General features: G+C 34.3%; 1 protein-coding gene across 1 annotated transcript in view; it reads left to right on the plus strand.

The window, feature by feature from the left end:
* Positions 1-7516: 7516 nt before the first annotated feature.
* LOC123538881 (Krueppel-like factor 6) overlaps positions 7517-22221 on the plus strand; it is a 61765-nt gene continuing 47060 nt past the window's right edge. Inside the window, exon 1 of the mRNA XM_045323290.2 lies at positions 7517-7840. Within this exon, the coding sequence (XP_045179225.1) occupies positions 7739-7840 (102 nt within the window). The 5' untranslated portion in view covers positions 7517-7738. The remainder of the gene's footprint in view (positions 7841-22221) is intronic.

The following is a 22221-nucleotide window of genomic DNA, read 5'->3' on the forward strand; positions in this document are numbered from 1 at the left end:
TGGGTCACGTGCTTCAATAACTAGGTCAGTAGGTCAAATAATAAAAAAAACCTTGTGACCTCTCTAGAAGCCTATTTTTCATGGGAACTATATGAGGTTGTGAATGTTCATCTTGATGATATCTAGGCCAAGTTCGAAACTGGGTAAACTGTGGTTAAAAACTAGGTCAGTAGGTCTAAAAATAGAAAAACTTGTGACCTCTTAGAGGCATATTTTTCACAAGATCTCATGAAAATTGGTCAGAATGTTCACGTTGATGATATCTAGTTTCAAGTTTGAAACTGGGTCATGTGCCTTCAAAAACTAGGTCAGTAGGTCAAATAATAGAAAAACCTTGTGACCTCTCTAGAGGCCATATTTTTCATGGGATCTGTATGAAAGTTGGTCTGAATGTTCATCTTGATGATATCTAGAATATTTCGAAACTGGGTCAGCTGCGATCAAAAACTAGGTCATTAGGTCTAAAAATAGAAAAACCTTGTGACCTCTCTAGAGGCCATATTTTTCACAAGATCTTCATGAAAATTGGTCAGAATGTTCATCTTGATGATATCTAGATCAAATTTGAAACTGGGTCACGTGCCGTCAATAACTAGGTCAGTAGGTCAAATAATGAAAAAGCCTTGTGACCTCTCTAGAGGCCATATTTTTCATGGGATCTGTATGAAAGTTGGTCTGAATGTTCATCTGATGATATTAGGTCAGTTCAAAAACTGGGTCACATGAGCTCAAAAACTAGGTCACTATGTCAAATAATAGAAAAAAAATGACGTCATACTCAGTTCAAAACTGGGTCATGTTGGGACAGGTGAGCGATTCAGGACCATCATGGTCCTCTTGTTTAATTAAGCCTTGTAGATCTGAATACAAGTATTTAAATGCATACTTTCTCTGTTCATTTAAATACATTAATAGTACTACTTTGCCAAAATAGCTTTATATTAATATGGAACTTTCTTCGAATAATCATATGGTATTGCCTTTCAAATGCAACAAGAATGTGCAAACTAAAATGTTTTTAAGGGTTAAGAGGTTGTTGTCAAACACCATTTAGCAAAGTAAGATGAGAGTAAAGGTTAAGAGTTTGTTTCTGTCAAACACCACTTTAGGAAACTTAAATGTGTTTAGAGTTAGTTGCTGTCAAATGTGTTTAGAAATAGCTGCTGTTAAACACCAATAGGCAAAGTAAAATGAGTTTAGAGATTGTTGCTGTCAAACACCACTGGGCAACTTAAATGTGTTTAGAGATTGTTGTTTTCAAACACCACTTGGCAAACTAATGTGTTAGAGATTGTTGTTTTCAAACACCACTGGGCAAACTAAAATGTGTTAGAGATTGTTGCTATCAAACACCACTGGGAAAACTGAAATGAGTTTAGAGATTGTTGTTTTCAAACACCACTGGGCAAGCTAAAATGTGTTTAGATATTGTTGCTGTCAAGCACCACTGGGCAAACTAAAATGTGTTTAGAGATTGTTGCTGTTGTACACCGCTTGGCAAACTAAAATGTGTTTAGATATTGTTGTTGTCAAACACCATTTGGCAAACTAAAATGTGTTAGGGATTGTTGCTGTCAAACACCATTGGGCAAGCTAAAATGTGTTTAGATATTGTTGCTGTCATACACCACTGGGCAAACTAAATTGTGTTAGGGATTGTTGCTTTCAAACACCACTGGGCAAACTTAAATGTGTTTAGAGATTGTTGTTGTCAAACACCACTGGGCAAACTAAAATATGTGTGTAGAGTTTAAGATGTTGTTATGGTTGATTTACTAAGACTTATCAACTGGAAAGAAAATATATGTAATGGACAACATGTATTCACTCAAGATCTTTTTAACAGAGGTTAAAATGTATGTATACATAACTTCATGCAGGTAAAGGACAAGCACTTTAAAATTCATAAGATTCATAATTTCACTTTTTGTCATGTTACTGTAAAACTAGATGTAGATAAATCTACTTGACTGCCATAGAGGGTGTTATTATCAGCAGACTGTCGTTTGTATAAGTCTTAACAAATGCTTATCTTATTTTACAATGAAATTGCATTATATGTTACCTGTGATATTACATGTATAATAACATATTTTTTTTTTGTATATTTTCATGTATTTTTGTTTCTTTATGGCAGCAGATATTATTTTTGCCAATAAATCTTTGAAGAAAGTCAAGTGTTGCTTTGTTTACAAAAAAGGAACTTTAGATGAAAGTTGCCCAGTTTATTTTTTCTCATTCATGAGCTTGGCTTGTTTTTCCAGGCAACAGCCTGTCAGCAAACAACTCTACTGAAATCAATGAATGTATAAATCCATTGCCTGACACAAATGATGGAATTATTCAATGTGTAATTCATTGCCTGAGATCAGTGATGAAATTGTAGAATATGTAATTCTGACATCAGTGATGAAATTATTGAATGTGTAATCCACCGACTGACAACACTGACAAAATTATTGAATGTGATATCCATGATGAAATTATTATGTCTCCCACCACACAGTGGTGTGGAAGACATTGATTTACTCCAGTCTGTCTGTGTGTGTGTGTGTCTGTCACAAAGCTTGTCCGCACTCTAAGTCGAACATTTCTCATCCGATTTTCACCAAACTTGAAAAAAATGTGTTTGACCATAAGACCTCGGCCAAGTTCGATAACTAGCCAAATCGGTCCAGGCGTCTTAGAGTTATGGCCCTTGAATTACCAAAAATCGGTCTTTTTACTCTTGTCCGCACTCTAATTCGAATATTTCTCATCCGATCTTCACCAAACTTAAACAAAACATGTTTGACCATGACACCTCGGCCAAGTCCGATAACTAGCCAAATCGGTCCTGGCATTTTGAGTTACGGCCCTTGAATTATCGAAAAATTGGCCTTTTTACTCATGTCCGCACTCTTAATCGAACAATTCTCATCCGATCTTCACCAAACTTGAACAAAATGTGTTTGACCATGAGACCTCGGACAAGATCGATAACTAGCCAAATCGGTCCAGGCATTTTGGAGTTACTGCCCTTGAATTATCGAAAAATCGGCCTTTTTACTCTTGTCCGCACTCTAAGTCAAACATTTCTCATCCGATCTTCACCAAACTTGAACAAAATGTGTTTGACCATGAGACCTCGGCCAAGTTCGATAACTAGCCAAATCGGTCCAGGCATTTTAGAGTTACGGCCCTTGAATTACCGAAAAAATCTGTCTGTTAATTCTTGTCCGCTCTCTAAGTCGAACATTTCTCATCCGATCTTCACCAAACTTGAACAAAATGTGTTTGGCCATAAGACCTTACCCAAGTTCGATAACTAGCCAAATCCGCCCAAGCACTTTTCATTTATGGCCCTTGAATTACTGATTGAATCCACTCATCCAGACCATCTAATTGGATCCACTGGTCTAAAACATCTAGAGAAACTAACATTTTTCATCATCTAAGGGGCAGTTGTGGGAGACATGCGCTTTTCTCAAAAGCATCTCTAGTTGAATGTGTAATCCACTGACTGAGAACACTGACAAAATAATTGAATGTGATATCCATGATGAAATTATTGAATGTGTAATCCACTGACTGACAACACTGACAAAATAATTGAATGTTGATATCCATAATGAAATTATTGAATGTGTAATCCACTGACTGACAACACTGACAAAATAATTGAATGTGATATCCATTATGAAATTATTGAATGTGTAATCCACTGACTGACAACACTGACAAAATAATTGAATGTTGATATCCATAACGAAATTATTGAATGTGTAATCCACAGACTGACAACACTGACAAAATAATTGAATGTTTATATCCATAACTAATATGAATGTGTAATCACTGACTGAACACTGACAAATAATTGATGTTAATCCATATGAATTATTGATGTGTAATCATGAGACAACATGACAAAATAATTGAATGTGATATCCATGATGAAATTATTGAATGTGTAATCCACTGACTGTCAACGCTGACAAAATAATTGAATGTGATATCTACTGACTGACAACAATGACAAAATAATTGAATGTGATATCCATGATGAAATTTTTGAATGTGTAATCCACTGACAGACAACACTGACAAAATAATTGAATATGTAATCCATTGCCTGGCAACACCAATGAAAATATTGAATGTGTAATCCACTGACTGACAACACTGACAAAATAATTGAATGTGATATCCATGATGAAATTTTTGAATGTGTAATCCACTGACAAACAACACTGACAAAATAATTGAATATGTAATCCATTGCCTGGCAACACCAACGAAAATATTGAATGTGTAATTCACTGACTGACAAGACTGATGAAATTATTGAATTGTAATCCATTGTCTGGCAACACTGACAAAATTAGAATGTGTAATCCGTTCACTGAGAAGACTGACAAAATTATTTATTTTTAAATCCATTCATTGAATAACACTGATGAAATTCATCGAGTGATATTAGTGTTGAAATCAGTAGTCCCCTACCAGTGGAACATTGGAGGGGACTATAGGAATACCCTCTGTCTGACCATCTGTCTGTCCGCAAATCCTGTGATAACTCAAAAAGTATTCAAGCTAGGTTCATAAAACTTGGTATGTGAATAAAGGACAATATGTAGATTATACATGTGCATGACATGCTTGTAGGTCAAGGGTCAAGGGCAATATTGAAGGACAAATAAAGTTGTTTTTGCTCCATAACTTTTCTATGCATTTATGGATTATCTTAGCGCTACACATAAACGTTCTCCAAGAGGGCAATTAATATGTAGATGATGCACATATATTATACTTGTGGGTCAAAGGTCAAGGTCATTATTGAAGGTCAAGTAAAAATTGTTTCTGTTCCATAACTTTTGTATTCATTGATGGATTATCTTAGTGTCTTAGTGGTACACACAAACGTTCCCTATGATGAGACAATGTGTCAACACACGATCTATGCTTGTTGGTTAAAGGTCAGGGTCATTGTTTAAGGTCAAATTTCTGCTCCATTAATTTTAATTGCATTGAAGGATTTTTAGTACTAGACAGAAATGTTCCCCGTGATTAGATTATGTGTCGCGCACATGACCCATGGTTGCCGGTCAAGGTCACTACTGAAGGTCAGGTTAAATTATTTTTTCACCGATAGGGTGTAACTGAATATCTAATCCTCTGACATCATTCACCCAGGATGTAGATATAACAATGATGAACTTACTATACGTGCAATACATAATGATTAAATCGTTGTGTCAAAGGTAACATACCCAGGAAATAACTAAATTTGCCACTAGGAGCATGCGATTTATTAGAATTCTTGTCCGTCGGGAAAACCATAGTAGACCCCTGATACGCGGAAGGATTCATGAGATAGTGACAATGTTGATCGCACTTTACGGTACCCTTGCAGGTGGTAAGATCTTCATTTATTTTAAACTATTTTAAAATTAACATCGACAGTCATACATTAAGACAATATTTATAAGAAATGTAAGTTTGTAGAATAACTATTACCTCCCTTCGTTTGCCAACCGAAATATATCGGAAATAAATGAATTTGGTAGCTGCACTTCGTCACCTCAACGCAAGAAGTGGATAACTGCATTGACTTAAAGCAGAACTTACTGACTTTTTACGCTAAGGTGAAGACTTGCAGTTTTGTTTAGATTGTTGATATGTCCAGATCAAACTAAATAGACGGTTCTTCTTTTTATAATACAAATCAATGCACTTATATATCAAAGGGGGTAATTACAAAATTTCGATAAAAATGTACATTTCTAATAGGGATCAAACTCATAGGCCATTTGGTACATATCCAATGTCCAGCTTTCACTAAACAGACTATGCGAAAAAAATAATAAAATGATGCTTAAAACCTGATTGGCCACCAGAACGCGATACTCGTCCTTTGATACCAACAATATTTCAGTGCACGCCTAATTTTGTTTCCACATTTTTATTTCTAAGAGAAAGTTCAGCTTTAATGACATCAATAGAAAACTTTATAGCAATTTCTAAGTCATAACATTTCTAAACTATGTTCCTTACAGCATAAAGCAATTTTGCCATTATTATAATGTGTTCACATACTAGACAGGCTGTGGTAAATTTCGTTTTGCTTTTTTTTTATGAAAAACGCATCGTTCTACCCTGACATGGATCCATTTCTGATAATTAGTGGTAAAATTTTATTTAGTAATCCTGGTATAAATTAGGTATGTAATAAATTATGTTTGGCTTTAGAAACGTTTAATTTTAATACGAACGTACAGTTTTAATAAAAAAATATTTTTTTATTTCCTTTACACACATCTACATGGTAGAAAAGCGTTTTTTATTTTTTGTATTCTTATCACCTGGTAGATCTACCTACACATCAGAAAAAAGTTGATTTTGTAATCGCTTAAAATTAAGAATAGTCTGACAGCACGATATTTGGAATATTACCAGATATGATTCACAAAAACAAGTTTTTAAACTATTTATTTATATAAATCTATTTCATAAGTTCAAGAGATATCTGCCTTGTTGAATCACCAAGTTTAAAATGATTCCGTATCGGTACTTGTCTTCATTTTTATATCTTTCTATAAATAGGTCAGTTAGTAATTTGCATACGAAATTGACCAAATATAGACAGAGGTGAGCTTACAACATGGTATTAAACCCCGAATCGACGTCAAAATAGCACAATTTTTAACACATAGAAGTGGCTCTTTAGTATTTCTCATTATGTAAATCTATGTTTAATAAGTATTTTATTAGTACTATAATTTAACTTTCAGCTGAATAGATCTATCGCATCCGTTGAAACCCATTACATTTTAGAAGCGTGACGAACACCTAGCTATGATAGTTTTTCGTTATATTTTATAAAGTATGTGTGTTTTCATAAAAAAAACACTACCCTGGGCTGATTGAATCACATTTTTAATATATATTTTGGATAAACGTAACTGTTCTAAAGTGCAACCCAAACCTAAAAGTGGGGAGGGGGCAGTCCGACCTTAGAAATACGTGTAGCTAGCGTATCCCAATCATAAGGAGTGTACTTAACTTACGATTTAGGAGAGGGGATGGGGACTTTTTAAACTCCGTTTGAGCTCCCACATGGGTAATTAATTATAAAAAGGAAAATTGATAGAATCCCTGCTCAAGTAGGATCTAACTTCCATTACTGTCTGACCCAGGACAGGGATTAGATAGATGCTTAAATTAGATCAAACAAATGTTATTAGATTGAAACTTGATTGCTTTTTAATTTGTTATAAACGTTGTGTGGCAGGTTTCCTTGAAATAAATGAGAGATCTCTCCAACTGGGATTCATGCCCCTGACCTTCGTTCACGGTATAGTACGCTGTTGTAAAGTGACCCAAACTTCATTAGCTCTGTCAAACCATTATTGATTGAACAGTAGCTGAGATGTGTCAGCGTTTACGATTGGCTACGAAAAATTCTTCGCATACCAGCTCGTTGTTACATAGGTTCTGATTGGCTGAATTTCACGTTCTAGACTACACGAATACTTACTTTTAACATGTACATTGCCTGGATGAATCATGTTGAATGGGTAGAGATGAATTGAAGTTTTTTAATTTTGATTCGCTTCATGATTTTGATACACTACATAGGCAGATAAGTAGATAACCATTCGATTTAAAGAACTGTCAACTAGCTGGATGTGTTTAGCGGCAGCTACCGCGTTATAAATCTTAGACGGCGGCAGGGCTGTCAAAATAAATTACAAACATGGATATTCTACCGAGTGGAAATATATTTCGAGAATTACAAGTCGTGCACGACACTGGGTACTTCTCTGCTCAAGCCTCACTCGAGGACCGTTGGCAACAGGTAGGTCCAGTTTTGAAGATGATTTTAATTTGCAGGTGCTTGAATGGTGGCTTCTTTGATCTTCCATTGATCTGTTGGTTGACAGGTCAAATTGTACTTTGTCACAGTTGTGTATTTTAGTTATAAATGTTGAGCACTGTTCACAACAACAGTGTGAAAGTGTTGCTGATCATGATAGTGGTGCACATGGGTAAAATACAAATTTTATTGCAGTGTAAAATATAGCTAATTAACCAGCTAACTGAAGTAATTTTAATTGCTCTGGTTTACTATTTTTTGGTAAATTGTAATTTCTGGTAGCACATTTATTGAGGAAGAATGTGTTTGGCCCAGGACATTTAAGTGTAAAAATTAAATCCAACTGGTTTTGCTTCCATGCATGGTACAACCAGCGTGGTATTCAAGTCAAATAGAAGTGTGCACACATATTTAACAATGACAAAAAGTGTACATGTTGTAGATCCTGTATCAGTTATTCAGGACAACCATTCTTCAAGTATACAATATGTAACACTGCTGTAGATGGTATGTTTTAATTTGAATAAATGTAAGAGTAATTAAGCAGTTGTATAAACGTAAAAGTCACATTATAAATTTGTAATTTAATCTGTGATAAGATGAGATATGTCATACCAGATTTTCCTATCTTAAGTGCACTCTCACAAACATTTTAATTACAAAATAACCTGATAAAGAACATGCAAATCTTCATTTTCAGATATCATATTCATGAAACTTCCCTTGACCTATTATTTACTGAAATCAAGCTGTTCGAAAGATTCAAGGTTTCGAATGGATTATATTTCACTAAAATATAAAATTTCCTTATAATGAAATGTAGGGGTATTTATTTATTTTGTTTGGTTTAACGTCGCACCGACACAATTTTAGGTCATATGGCGACTTTCCAGCTTTAATGGTGGAGGAAGACCCCAGGTGCCCCTGCGTGCATAATTTCATCACGAGCGGGCACCTGGGTAGAACCACCGACCTTCCGTAAGCCAGCTGGATGGCTTCCTCACGTGAAGAATTGAAATGAAGGGGTATAGAACATCATATCCCAAATTGTTGTCATATGCATGCACACAACCCGACTGCAGCTACAGATCCATCTTAGTTATCAAGGCAGGGTGTCATGTTTTCAAAACTTCCACATGAGCCATGCAAACGAATAGAATCATAAATGCATATTGTTAGAGAATTCATGGGCTGTTACGCAGGCATAATGCATGTTGTGTGTTCTACTATTGTTTCCCCACAGATGATATTTGAATGCTTTCTGTATATCTGATGTATATATAGCAGTTCATCAAACCTTGTAACCCTTCTTGTTTGTAACAAGCTGATACATACATGTCGTACTAACATCTCAACAGAAGATGGGATCTAAGAGTCTGTGACCTCCAAGCTGATTTATAGTTTTTCTTAAAACTGCTATCCATTCAAATGATTGATCAGATACTATCATCAGTCTATGTATTCTTATTTTTAACAATTGGAGACAGTGTCTAGAACATATTCTCAGTTTTTTATGAGAAAAGTGTCAGAGAATACGTTTTGTAGAAAAAAAAACAAAACAAAACATTTTTCTGTATTTCATAAAGGTTAATTGTATCAGCCAGCATTCATACCTACCAGGTATCTAATGTATAAATAATGTATCTGTATGTTTAGAAAGTGATATAAAGGAGCTGTATACCAGATTGTATAGATCAAGGAAGATAACTTGACACATTTGTACATTACAATATAACAGTAACATGATGGATTAAATCATTACATTTCAATATATCATACAATCATATGTTAAAAAGGATGCCCAGAAGCAGGTTATGCAATTAGCAGATTATATTTTAACTACCGTTAACTAGCAAGATTTATAACGTTAATTGTTTAATTATCATCCTGCAGCTATACATTGAAAACAGGTGGCATATGTAATCAAATGTTATGCTCTTTTATTATTATCTGTTTTTCTGTTTAACTAGCATTTTGATATTTCACTTGATGAATCATTAAGACTTTCTGTCTGATCTATTGCTTTTCGTATATAACCTTTTGTTCTATTTGCTAAATTAACAAAGGTGTAATTTCTTTTTTAGAAGATTGTTACTTTCATTGACATTTTATTGATATATTGGATATTTGACTGTGTTCTCAGCCAGACAGTCTTTTAAGGGGTCAAGGGAAGTAGAATATGTTTTTAGGGGTCAAGGACATGCCTTATTGGGTGGAAGTGGATTTTCTAGGGGAATACGGTATAGGGGGAGGGTGGGGGTGGGTTGAATGGAAGGGTCTGCAGTTAGACCTGTAATAAATATGGGTAGTTTGCAGGAGACTGAGAGAGAGTACTAAGGCTGGGTTGTCTCCAGTTAAGATAGAATATGAACGAGAAGCAGGGGTACATACATACTTTTGGATGATACAGACTAAGATATTGATTTAATGGATTTTTTTACAAAAAGATCAGTGAAACTAAGTAATAATTAAGATAGGCTACATAAAAGGGAAAGATGTATACAAATTATTACCATACAAAGATGTATACATGTATATTATACAGAAAACAAAAACAGGAAGGAATGTAGTGAATTAAGGTAGTGGTCATTCATCCTTGTTGAATCTTCCTCATTGAAAACTAAACCAATCCTTAAACTGTGACAATACATAATTTTTTTATGTCCTAAAGAAATAGACAACAACAGATTTTAATTTTGTGTGCAATTGCGGGGCTCAGGTATGTGTGGGCATGCATTTTGTTTATTTTAAAACATTCTTAAAGCATTACACCATTGATGAAAGACTGCTTGTAAAGATGACACCTTAGATATAACATTGAGAACTGACCAGGGGCAGAATGTGTCAATTATAGAAATTATGTTACAACTGATGAATGTTTATGTTTCACTATTGTCTTCAGGCATTTTCTCTCTCGGATCTTGGTGTTCATCTTCATACATGGGTATATCTGATAAAGTAAATCTACATTTAAGTGCAAAATGATTTAATCGGCAGCCATGACATGCTATACAGGTTGTTTACAGGTACAATTAGTTCAGGTAGATGGCAGTAAATTCCAAGGAGGGGGTCTTTTAAAAAAAAAATCTGATGTTTTAAATACATTCAGTGATATATCTATTGCATCCTAATATCATTTAATTTTGTGGGTGTAAATTTTGTGTTTGGAGCCAAATTTGTCATTTCTTGGGCATATAAATTCATAGATTGCAAGATTTGAAGATACATGACATGGAACTTTTATGTTTTTGCTGGGATTAAATTTCATGGATTGGTGAAACCACAAAATTGACAAAAAATAATCCTCCTCAAGTGTTAATTATTTCACAGTAGTTAGTTTAGCGAAGTATGACACACTGTATGTGTATTTTTAAATTAACCTTCTTGACAAATACTTAAGTTACTATAACATTGTAAAACTTGATAAAAGTGCAGCCCTGGTATGTACACTTGTCCCTGTTAAAAAATTAGGGCAGGAATTATGGCAAACTCTTACGCAGTGATCTCCCTTGCCGCTACAGATCTGCCAACAATTTTTTTTATCAATATATGATATTTCATGAATTAAAATTCAAACAACAGTATTTAAACTTTTAAAGTTATTGTAGCAAGAACTATATTTAATTTAGTGACCTTTCTCATATAAAAGTCTTGTTAAGATTTCAAAGGAAGTGCACCGGGTACGTATTGGCAGGGTCGTTTGTTTGGATCAGGCAGGAGTCAATTTAAAAGAAAGGGTTTGACATCATTTTTATAAAATTATAATGATTATATCAAGTATAAACAGTATCACACAGTTAAATTTGTTTAGCTCAGACCTGACTACCTCTGTTTCAAATTTTGTACGGTCATGTCTGCTTAAGTGTGAGAACAAGTTCAGTGTTTCAGTGACATTAATGTAGGACCCACTCAGCACATCAATCCTCTAACTTTTTTATTAATTAACAATCTGCCAAGCTATTTGCTGTAATACACACATTTCCAATATCAGGTTAGGAATAAATGATTATTCTTAATTGGCACAAGCATTTTTTCTGCATAAGAATTAGCATAATTATCACAAAAAATGTTTTTCAAAATATGGCAATGTTATAGCTGCTACAAATGCAGGCTAATTAGAGCACATTTTAGACCAGTCCATTCTGCAGTATGTATTTTGTTAAGGCTAAAGTCTCCAGAATGTGGTTCTTCTCAATGTACCCAAGTTGCACCTGTGAGAAATAAAATTGTGCCATCAGTTGCAAAAGTCTTTGCCACTAATCCCAGACTGTTGCTTGTTGGAGGGTGAACTGATGGAGGGCCTCGTTCCCTGACTGTTGCTTGTTGGAGGGTGAACTGATGGAGGGCCTCGTTCCTTGACTGTTGCTTGTTGGAGGGTGAACTGATGGTGGGCCTCGTTCCCCAACTGTTGCTTATTGGCAGGTGAACTGATGGAGGGCCACATTCCCTGACTGTTGCTTGTTGGAGGGTGAACTGATGGAGGGCCTCATTCCCTGACTGTTGCTTGTTGGAGGGTGAACTGATGGAGGGCCTCTTCCCTGACTGTTGCTTGTTGGCGGGTGAACTGATGGTGGGCCTCATTCCCTGACTGTTGCTTGTTAGAGTGTTAACTGATGGAGGGCCTCATTCACTGACTGTTGCTTGTTGGAGGGTGAACTGATGGAGGGCCTCATTCCCTGACTGTTGCTTGTTGGAGGGTGAACTGATGGAGGGCCTCATTCCCTGACTGTTGCTTGTTGGAGGGTGAACTGATGGAGGGCCACTTCCCTGACTGTTGCTTGTTTGAGGGTGAACTGATGGAGGGCCTTGTTCCCTGACTGTTGCTTGTTGGAGGATGAACTGATGGAGGGCCTCGTCTGTTTTCTGAATGATTAATTTTGTATTTTTATTGTTTGATATCTTACTCTTGAAAGGATGTAGTAGAATTACTTTGCAACAGATACTTGCCTGCCACAAATGACTTGCAGAAATTTGAGATTTTATGGTGAGGAATCTCATTTCTGTACAATGTTTTCTTTCTCTACTGAATATTTTAAATAGCGGTTTCCTTGAGAAAGTAGTTCTGGAAAAAAAAGTCTGAAGATACATACAGTATATATGCTAAAAGGGAAAAGGGAAGATGATTAGATCGAAATATTTTAATTTAGGGTCCTCTTTTTTTTTGCCCAGCAATACCAGCATCCTGTTCAACAAAGACACGATCTGACGTTCAATATTTCTGCTTATCGCATAGTGCGGCAATTTTCCTTTGATCTTTGCAGCATGTTATACATAGTAACACACATTATTACTACAAAACTGTGCTGATATCTTACAAAACTGTTGCGATATATATCAACACGGAAATCTCTATGGCGTTTCATAAGAAAAAAAGTGTTCCGATATATATCAGCACAGTAAAACTGTTCCGATATATATCGGAACACTTTTTCTCTATTGAGGTCCTATCAAGGGAGTATAATTTTTTCCTTTCAAAGAAAAGATGATTTTAGCTCCAATTTACAGTTCACAGAGAAAGAATTGTCACAAACACCTACATTTATAAAGTAAAAGAATAAATAAACTAGAATATTTCAAAAACTTGATAGTTATTGCCAAATTCAAAAATACATGAAATATATGAAATTCTGAGATTTCTCAAATGTTTCTTTTTCTTTGATTTTTTTTTACAAACAAAACAACAAGTTTTACAATATGTCTGGCCAATGAAATGCAAAGATTTAAAACCAATGCAGAAATTTGTTGGGTACTTTTATCTGGGGAACACATTTTCTAAAACAGAAGTTTTGGTGTTTCAGTCAGCGAGGCGCAGAAAGGGAATCAAAATAGTAAAAATAATAATAAACAAATTTAAATGAAAATAATATATAATTTTTTTTGATAAACTATGCGATAAAACAGTTATAATATGTAGTGCTCGTGTGTTACCAGGATATATCAGAGCTAGGGGTAAATCTCGTTATTTTTCTCTTCACATATCTGTCTCGGCCTACCGGCCTCGACGATATGTGCAGAGAAAAATACCCTCGATGTACCCCTAGCTCTGATATATCCTGGTAACACACTCTCACACATACTATAACTATTACATATTTTTGTTCATTTCTGTTTTTGTGAGGCTAAGTATAATAAATTGTTGTCAGATTCATTACAATGCAGCACTGGTTAGAATTTCTGGTGACAAAGGTGTCTATTGTATTATGGTCAAGTCCTTAAGGTGCCAGTTTAATATAAGACGTAAATCTGGATGCAGCCTGCATGAATTTACTTTGAGCAAAAGGACATAAAAGTGTACATGAATTAAAAGGTTTAAACTTCCATATTAACATTAACAGTGGAAATACACTGCATTGAGCTAATCAGTTGTCATGTTGTTATCATTTGTGTAAACACCTGTAATGTTCAGTGATAACTCATTATGAATTATGATACACCCTCGTGTTGAGATAGTCTCCTGGTTCCAGTATAATAATGTTTATAATTACATGTATATTTCAGTGAATTACCAAAATATTAGAATGGAATATAATCCGGTATTTTCACCATGTAATTTTTTTCACTGGTAATAAACTAAAATGGGTAATGAATTTAGTCAAAACATGAAATAAAAAAAAAATGTTTGTTTTACATGTAAGATAAAAATTTCTTTCACTCATGACACTTTATCTTACATTTTTATATGCGCAGAGGGACGTATTATGTTATACCCCTGGTGTCCATCTGTCTGTCTGTTTGCAATTTCCTGTCTGCTCTGTAACTCTTGAACACCTAGAAGGATTTCAAAGAAACTTGACACACTTAGTGTTCACCACATTGGGACCACGTGCAGAATGCATGTTCTGGATGGCTCGCTCCAAGGTCAAGGTCACACTTAGGGGTCAAAGGTCATAGGAGTGTGTTTCATGTCCGCTAGGTAATTCTTGACCCCCTTGTAGGATTTCAAAGAAACTCTGTTAAAAACATGCATTTAGTCATATAGGTAATGCAGATAGAGCTTTTATCTTGTGATGAAGCAAATCAGTGTAGTGAAGACTTACGTCCATGCTCTGCCTTTAACTTTCTGTTAAAATCGGGCCAAAATATGCAAATTAGAAGAATACATATATCATTACAAATGTCACTGAGCGGTCACTCCTAATAGGGAAGGTTCTGTATCGTGTATGATATAGTTCCCAATTAGTTTGGATATCTGATTCTTCTGTATCTAATTGGTTTTTCAGCAAAAAACTTGTAAAGCAAGTCATTTACTTAATTTATATGATTATTATTCAAATAGTGCATATTTACTGGCAGTTTGTTTGTTTATTTTCACCCGGTTTCCATGTTTCGTCACTGCCTAATGAATGCATGATGATGATGCAAAATTCATGTTTATAAATATTGTATAAATACATTGTTGTGTGTTACTGGTACGGTTTAATGCTTTCTGACAACACAGTCATATAGTGAAGAAAATGTTTAAACAAGACATCTTCATACCAGATCAAATAAAGATAAAACAAATTTATCAAGAAAGTCCCATTTTTTGGCTATATTTTGCTGTAAAAGTCACCTATACTGCTGTATAAGTATGCAGTGCTGTATAAGCTGTAAAAGTCTACAACGCAGTAAAAGTCTGCAGTGCTGTAAAATCCTAAAGTGCTGTAAAAGTCTGCAGTGCTGTAAAATCCTAAAGTGCTGTAAAAGTCTGCAGTGCTGTAAAAATCTGAAGTGCTGTAAAAGCCTAAAGTGCTGTAAAAGTCTGCAGTGTTGTAAACACGTACAGCTAGAGCTGTGAAAGCCTGCAGTGCTGTAAAAACGTAAAGTGCTGTAAATTAAAGTCTTAAGAATTCAGTGCTGTAATAGTCTGCAGTTCTGTAAAAACCTACACTTTTCAGTCTGCCGTTGTTCGTAAAAATAAACTCATTCATTCTATCTCTGAAAAAAAAAGAAACTGAAAAAGGAGAGGCTGATAAAGGTGGGGAAGCATTAAAACTATATTTGTCAATATTTGTTTGATGATATTGGCAACACTGTTGTGTGATAAACATTTTACCCTGTAGTGATTACTAAATGTAATTGCGATCTGTGAATAGATCAGGAACTGTTGTTAATGATGATATTATACTAGCAAAAATCAATTAGGCGCCTGCATTATGATAATATATAGCAATATGATAAACACAATCACTCTGATATTACTCTTAGATAGCAGTTATATATAATAGATAAAGAAGTTTTATTTCAAATTTCAGCAAGATGCATAATTATAACAATACAACATAAGCTCTGAATGAGCTTTTTAACCAGGAAATGAGCTTTTTAATTGGCAGTTTATAATATATTACTATGGTATCAACAGCTGAAATTTTTTGTTCCATCATGTTTATGACCATGTCATAATAAAGCCAGATCTGTTTCCAAGAAGCAGCATTGACTGCCTTGGATGCCTAGTGGTAGAGTGCCTGCTTTGAGAGCCGGAGGATGTTGCGAGTTTGCTCCCAGATCATGTCTAACCAAAGACGTGAAAAATGATACTAGTTGCCTCCTTGCTTGGCACTCAGCATTAAGATCTAGGACTTGTCAACCTGGTGTCAGTATAAGATGCAAAATCAAGGTAACGAGTTTTCTTCATGATTCAAATAGTAGGACTCAGTTCTTCAGCATGATTTCACACTGTGGTATATTATATTTTTTTTTAAATATATATTTTATTTTAAATATTATCAAGCTGGGGAATTGTTAGTTGCTGATCACATTTACAGAAATAACATGATAGAAGACTTCCAAAAACAGGAATGGTTACTTTAAAGCTTGAATTTTGACATGGCAAACTTTTTAAAAAAAATTGGAGACAGTAACAGTAGCAGAAGAAAACTACAATGCTTACGTATTGGCAGTTAGAAATATCAACATTGGTGCATTGTTGACATCTGCCTTCAGAACGTCCAGGCAAAAATGTCTTTGACAGGTCAAGCAGATCTCATGTCCAAGCTTTTATATAACTGTAAGGTATCTACAATATACCTTGAGACATATGAATAATACTTGATATAACAGGAGAGTGTTTTATTTTCAAACTTGCAAGAATTAAGTCATTGACAGGTTTTACTGGATTGTTGTTTAACGTCTTGTTTAAAGTCTTTTTTCCTCTAAGCCAAATTAAAATTTTTCACAAGACTTTTAACCCACATTGTGCAAACATTCCTTTCCTCCTTTTATTGAAAGCAGTGAGCCTTAAGTTATTGAAAATTTGATATATATCTCGCCTTTAAACTGTTTGTAGGTTCACATTCTTTAGTAACATTTTGGGTCACAGTCACATTACCAATTAACTGTAAAGGAATTTTTCCGTAATTGTAAAGACCAGTATTGTTGTTACGCTGTGGTATCTGTCCATGTAGTAACACGGTGTTGTCCACTAAAAGTACAACTGACAAGATATTTCACCCTGAACACCTTAAGGCAGAATGAAAATTTTATGGTCAGTTGAAGTTATTTTAACCCCTAATTGGTAGTTCTTACCTTGAAACTATAAAAATGGTTTTTATTCATGCTTGTTCTAAAGATTTGATTATTAATATAATAAACGGATCATATTTTGAAAGTCTGTTTACCCATTAAAATGAACTTTAATTATTAATGTTATATAAAGAATCAGAAAGTTTGATTTTATTCTTATAGATCTGCTTAAATACATTTTTGACCAGGTCATAATTATGTTATACAACTTGCAAATTGGAAGGCTTTTAAGCAAATTCAAATATAAACATTTTCACATTCCATGTTTTTAACTATTAATTTGCTAGCTCTAATGTGAAAGGATCATAGGAAATGCATCTAGTTAATGAATGTTTTCCGCCAAGACTAAAATCGTCTCCCTTGAAATGCTCACCCCATAGGTAATGGTTCAGTGGAAAGACAAAACAGTTCTATCAGTAGCTGTGAGCACTTGATGCCACAGGTGCGAAAACAGCTACCCAGAGTTCAAATTTACATAAGAGACTGTTGGTAACCTTTTTATACAAATTTTAAGAAGATGAGAAATTGGTCAAACATAAAGAAGACCATCAAATTGTCAATAAAACTCTGGTTCAAGAGCAAGGCATACTGACCACATTTTATCTGACCATAATCCACATAAGTTCAAAAGAATCGCTTCACCCTAATCCAGAAATAATGATAAATCTTTCAATAACATTTTCTGTTTGAAGTAGATAAATCATATACCTTAGTGATTTGCCTGAAGATGGTTACAAGAAGTCCAGTGGGAGGTGAAAATCCCTCATTAAAGCACTTTGAGAAAGTAAGCATTCACTTTATTACTAAATATTTCAAAACTGTAAAGATTGAAGCATATCAAAAATGCACAATGGATATCCATTACTGTTAGAAAAGAACAAAAGTTCAAACTTTTAAAGAACTTAAAAACTTTAGAACTAGGCCTAATTAGCCTTGGTAGCTGGCTGCTGGACTATATATATATATCATCTAATACTGAGCTTGGGTTATAGACATCACTTCCCTCACATAGAGCAGGAAATTTTGAAATATCTGTGGTCAGAAGGTCCTTACTTGGGATGAGGCATATAAGCTTGGTAATACCTGAATGAAGAATAACTTAGAAGCCCATTGGTCCTGCATCCGTGGTTGTTAGTTACTTTGAGGGAAGAGTGGCAATACAGAAGGCTTACTATAATTATTTCATTTAAATACTGTTGAAAAAAAAATGGGTTTTCAAATGATTGAGATTTATGTTGTTAACAAGATGTTTTGATGTTTTCCCCTACACAGGTGAAAATGGGAGGACAGTTTAAAATGAAATGAATCATATCCATGCTAATTTACAAAATAAATCTTCGGAGCATGCAAATATTTGAAAGTAAAATGTATTGCAAAACCGCAAATTACAAGTTGTAGGTGTTATTATCAAAAAGTTTTTTTTTATTGACAACTTGCCAACATTTTTGTGAGCTTCTAACATCATGGCGAACCAAAATACTAATTTTAAATATTTGTTTTTAAATAACACATGCAAGATCTAGGAGTGCTTTTTTAAAAGCCAGAAAGTGTCCTGTCATAATTGCGTGCATGCGTGCGTGTGTATGTTTCTTTGTGGTTTAATAGAACATAATAGACACTGCATTTTTTCGAAAAAATTGAAAGCAAAATGTCATTGTCCAAGGTCAGGTAGATTTTGCGTGGTGGCCCGTGGTTGTCCTGGCAGAAGATTACAGTTTTTCATTGTTGATTTGATTTTTGTATTTACAAAAGAAATTAAGAGATGTTCAAGTAACATGTATTTAAACAATTGCAATTAATCGTACAATTGCTTGCTACAGTGATTGTACTTTTAGATGATATGAAAAAGTGGGGCATATTTCGTTTAAAAAAAAAAGAGGATTATAGTTGGAGCAATTGGTGCGATTTAGTTGATATTTGCCGTTCCTTGTTATACATAGTATTATTGTCAGCTTAGTTCATATTTTTTGCTGAATGAGACTAATAGTGTAAGGTTTTAAAGATTATACCCACAAATTAGCCCACTTTAACATACAGAGACATTCCGATAACAGATTTAAACCAGAGATTTGCATAGTTGTAGAACAAAAGTAAATTCTTGTTTTGTTGTTGAGACGATCCTGCAGACAATTAGTTTTATTTTCCTTATAATGTTGTGTTTCAATTAAGAAGATAAAAAATGTGATAATGTATGCATGCCTGTTTATCTTCTTATGCAGCCAAATGAAATAAAAATATTAATTTATTCTGAACAAAAGGTGAAAAAATATTAGCTTAAATTGTTCAACAGAGTAATTCAGGCAAGGTCTGAAACAGCCTTATTCCACATGAAATTATCACTGTGATCTGTGATTGTTCTGTCTATCAGTAGTTTCTCATACTTGAGCTCAAAGATCAACAGAGCTTCTATTAATTGTAATATAAAATGTGATTTGTAAATAATATAAGTTCTTGCAGGATTCAGGGCACTTTGTTTAGACAATACAAGCTTAAGTCCAAACAGGCTACATGGGGTCTCAAAAGAGATAGACGAGTTTGCATTAATTTAGCTGGAAAATACTAAATGCAGGGGTTTCATTGGTTTAAACATATTTTATTCGTCGTTATCATATGCATATTATATAGTTCAAAATAATTGTACATGTATCATTTATGAAATGGATTGAACTGGAAGCAAGATGCTTATAAATATATAAGTTCTATCCTAAGGGTATCTAGGGGTTTCCTTAAAGGGAGAGCATGGGTTTTCTCTGCTTTTTTTGTCTGAAGATAGTGCTTCTTTCCCTAAGCAATTTAGGTCATTTGGCAACTTTTCCAGCTTTGATGGTGGAGCAAGATCGCTGGCACCCCTCTTGGCATAATATTTCAGACATGGTCAGCACTGTCGTTAAATTACAACCAGTGAATGGCCTATTGCAAGCTAGCTGGGTGGCTAGCTTCCTCAATTGAAGATCATTATGTTTACGGTAGAACCCACAGTAAGCGAGAAGCAATTAAGCCATTTTAAGTCAGTGGCCTTATATAATTATAACCACTTAATGCTAGGCCGTGGGGGTCCTAAACACTGTTCCATTTGAGGAAGTTGCCTAAATTTACTTCTGATCATATACTCAACACCATAACAGACCATTCAGTTAAATTATAAAAAAAAACAACATATTTTTGTTATTGTACATACAGTAATTCTTTTCTCATTTTTTTCTTTTGTAAAAGGGATTGTATGGTTATATAAAGACTTTAAAGAAATAAGATTTAAACCTTAAGTAATTATAACTGCAGTTTGTACGTAGGTGTATACTTATTGAATACAGAGTTATAAAAGGTGTGCAAGCTTTATATTATAAATGTTCAAATTGTTTGCAATCAGGGTGTGTTCTTTTTCAATTTTAAAAAATGCATCTCTTGGACCGCAAGACAAAACGCGCGCTCTGTAAGAAATTCTTCCTACTTTTGTTCGAAGCAAGTGTGATTTTTTAATTACATCTTGCCATATTTGTAAATACATTATCGAGGAATCCAATTTGGAGAAACAGTGGCTTGTAATGGACTTCGACAATTAATAACACTTGATTGTTAGCTTGTCTGATTTGACTTGAACATTGGCATTGGTTGAAATTTTTGTTTAGGTCCAATTTTTCCCATAACTACAAGAGTTTCAGCTCTGAAACTTTGCACACTTGTTTATCATGTGTAAGTGGACAAAGAACCAAAACTCTAACCTGCATATTGCCAGAATTTTTTGTACTTAGAAAATCTAAACTATATCTCTTTTCTTACATTATATACTGTCCAGCACTTGCAAATCAGTAAATATTGGCACCCACAGCAGGGTTCGAATTTAGCCAGATTTTCTACTTGCATTTTTTCGCAAGTGGCATTTTTTTTAACTTGCTAAATGAAAAAACAACTTGCATTTTCCGCGACTTGTCACTTTATTAGAACATTAACACAAACATCCACGTGACGAGTCAAGCCAATCGTATTTGCACTTTATAAATAGTAGCTTAGGCCTCACCAAATTAAAAAGTTGTTCATCGGATTTGCCGCTCGTATTTTTTCAGAAACACAAAAAAATATTTTTTTTTGTTTTTGGCTTGTGCTCGCCCCATTGAAAAAAATCGATCCAAAATTTTTTGGTGCGCTACTTTTTACGGACGTAAAAGTGTATAAATGCTTATAATTCCAGTCCCAGATTGTTCTCAAATGGATTTTAATCAAAATAATAAATACATACTACGCCACATCGTCTATAATAAATCATAACACTTATATTTAGTTGGATTAAAGTTATTTCCCCTTTATGCAGTTACACCATTTTCTTCAAATGTTTACCAAATATCGATTTATTTCATTGAAATCAGGATGAAGATAAGCATACTGATTTGTTTGATAACATCAGTCTACATTATTTTGGTAAGGGTAAATACTTATTGTTGCATGTCACTTATCTGTTTTCTGTTGTTTTTTTTTCATGTCAAAATGATCAGCATTTGCATCAAAAGTTGGTGGGGTAAGGAATTTACATTACGAGTTGTTTTCAGAACACTTTTGATTTTCAAATTTTCCAGTCGTTTAGTGGACTAATGTTTATGCATGTTAATCTCCATTTCAGACTTTAATTGAGACTTTGTTTCAACAAATTTAATATGTTATGAAAGTTTAAAGTTAGAAAAAGAGCTGTACATAAGACATCATGCTTGACTTTTCTGAATCAGAGCTTTGCCAGTAAAAGGGGCATAATAGTCAGAAGCTATTAAAGTACAGAGCTATTCAGTATTGGTCATTATATAAAACTTAATTAAAAATACTCTGTGTTAAAAAGGGGCATAACTCTGTCTAGATTCAGAATTAAGAGTATTGTT

Source organism: Mercenaria mercenaria, chromosome 18 (genome assembly GCF_021730395.1).
Source record: "Mercenaria mercenaria strain notata chromosome 18, MADL_Memer_1, whole genome shotgun sequence".
NCBI classification, from domain to species: Eukaryota; Metazoa; Mollusca; class Bivalvia; order Venerida; family Veneridae; genus Mercenaria; species Mercenaria mercenaria.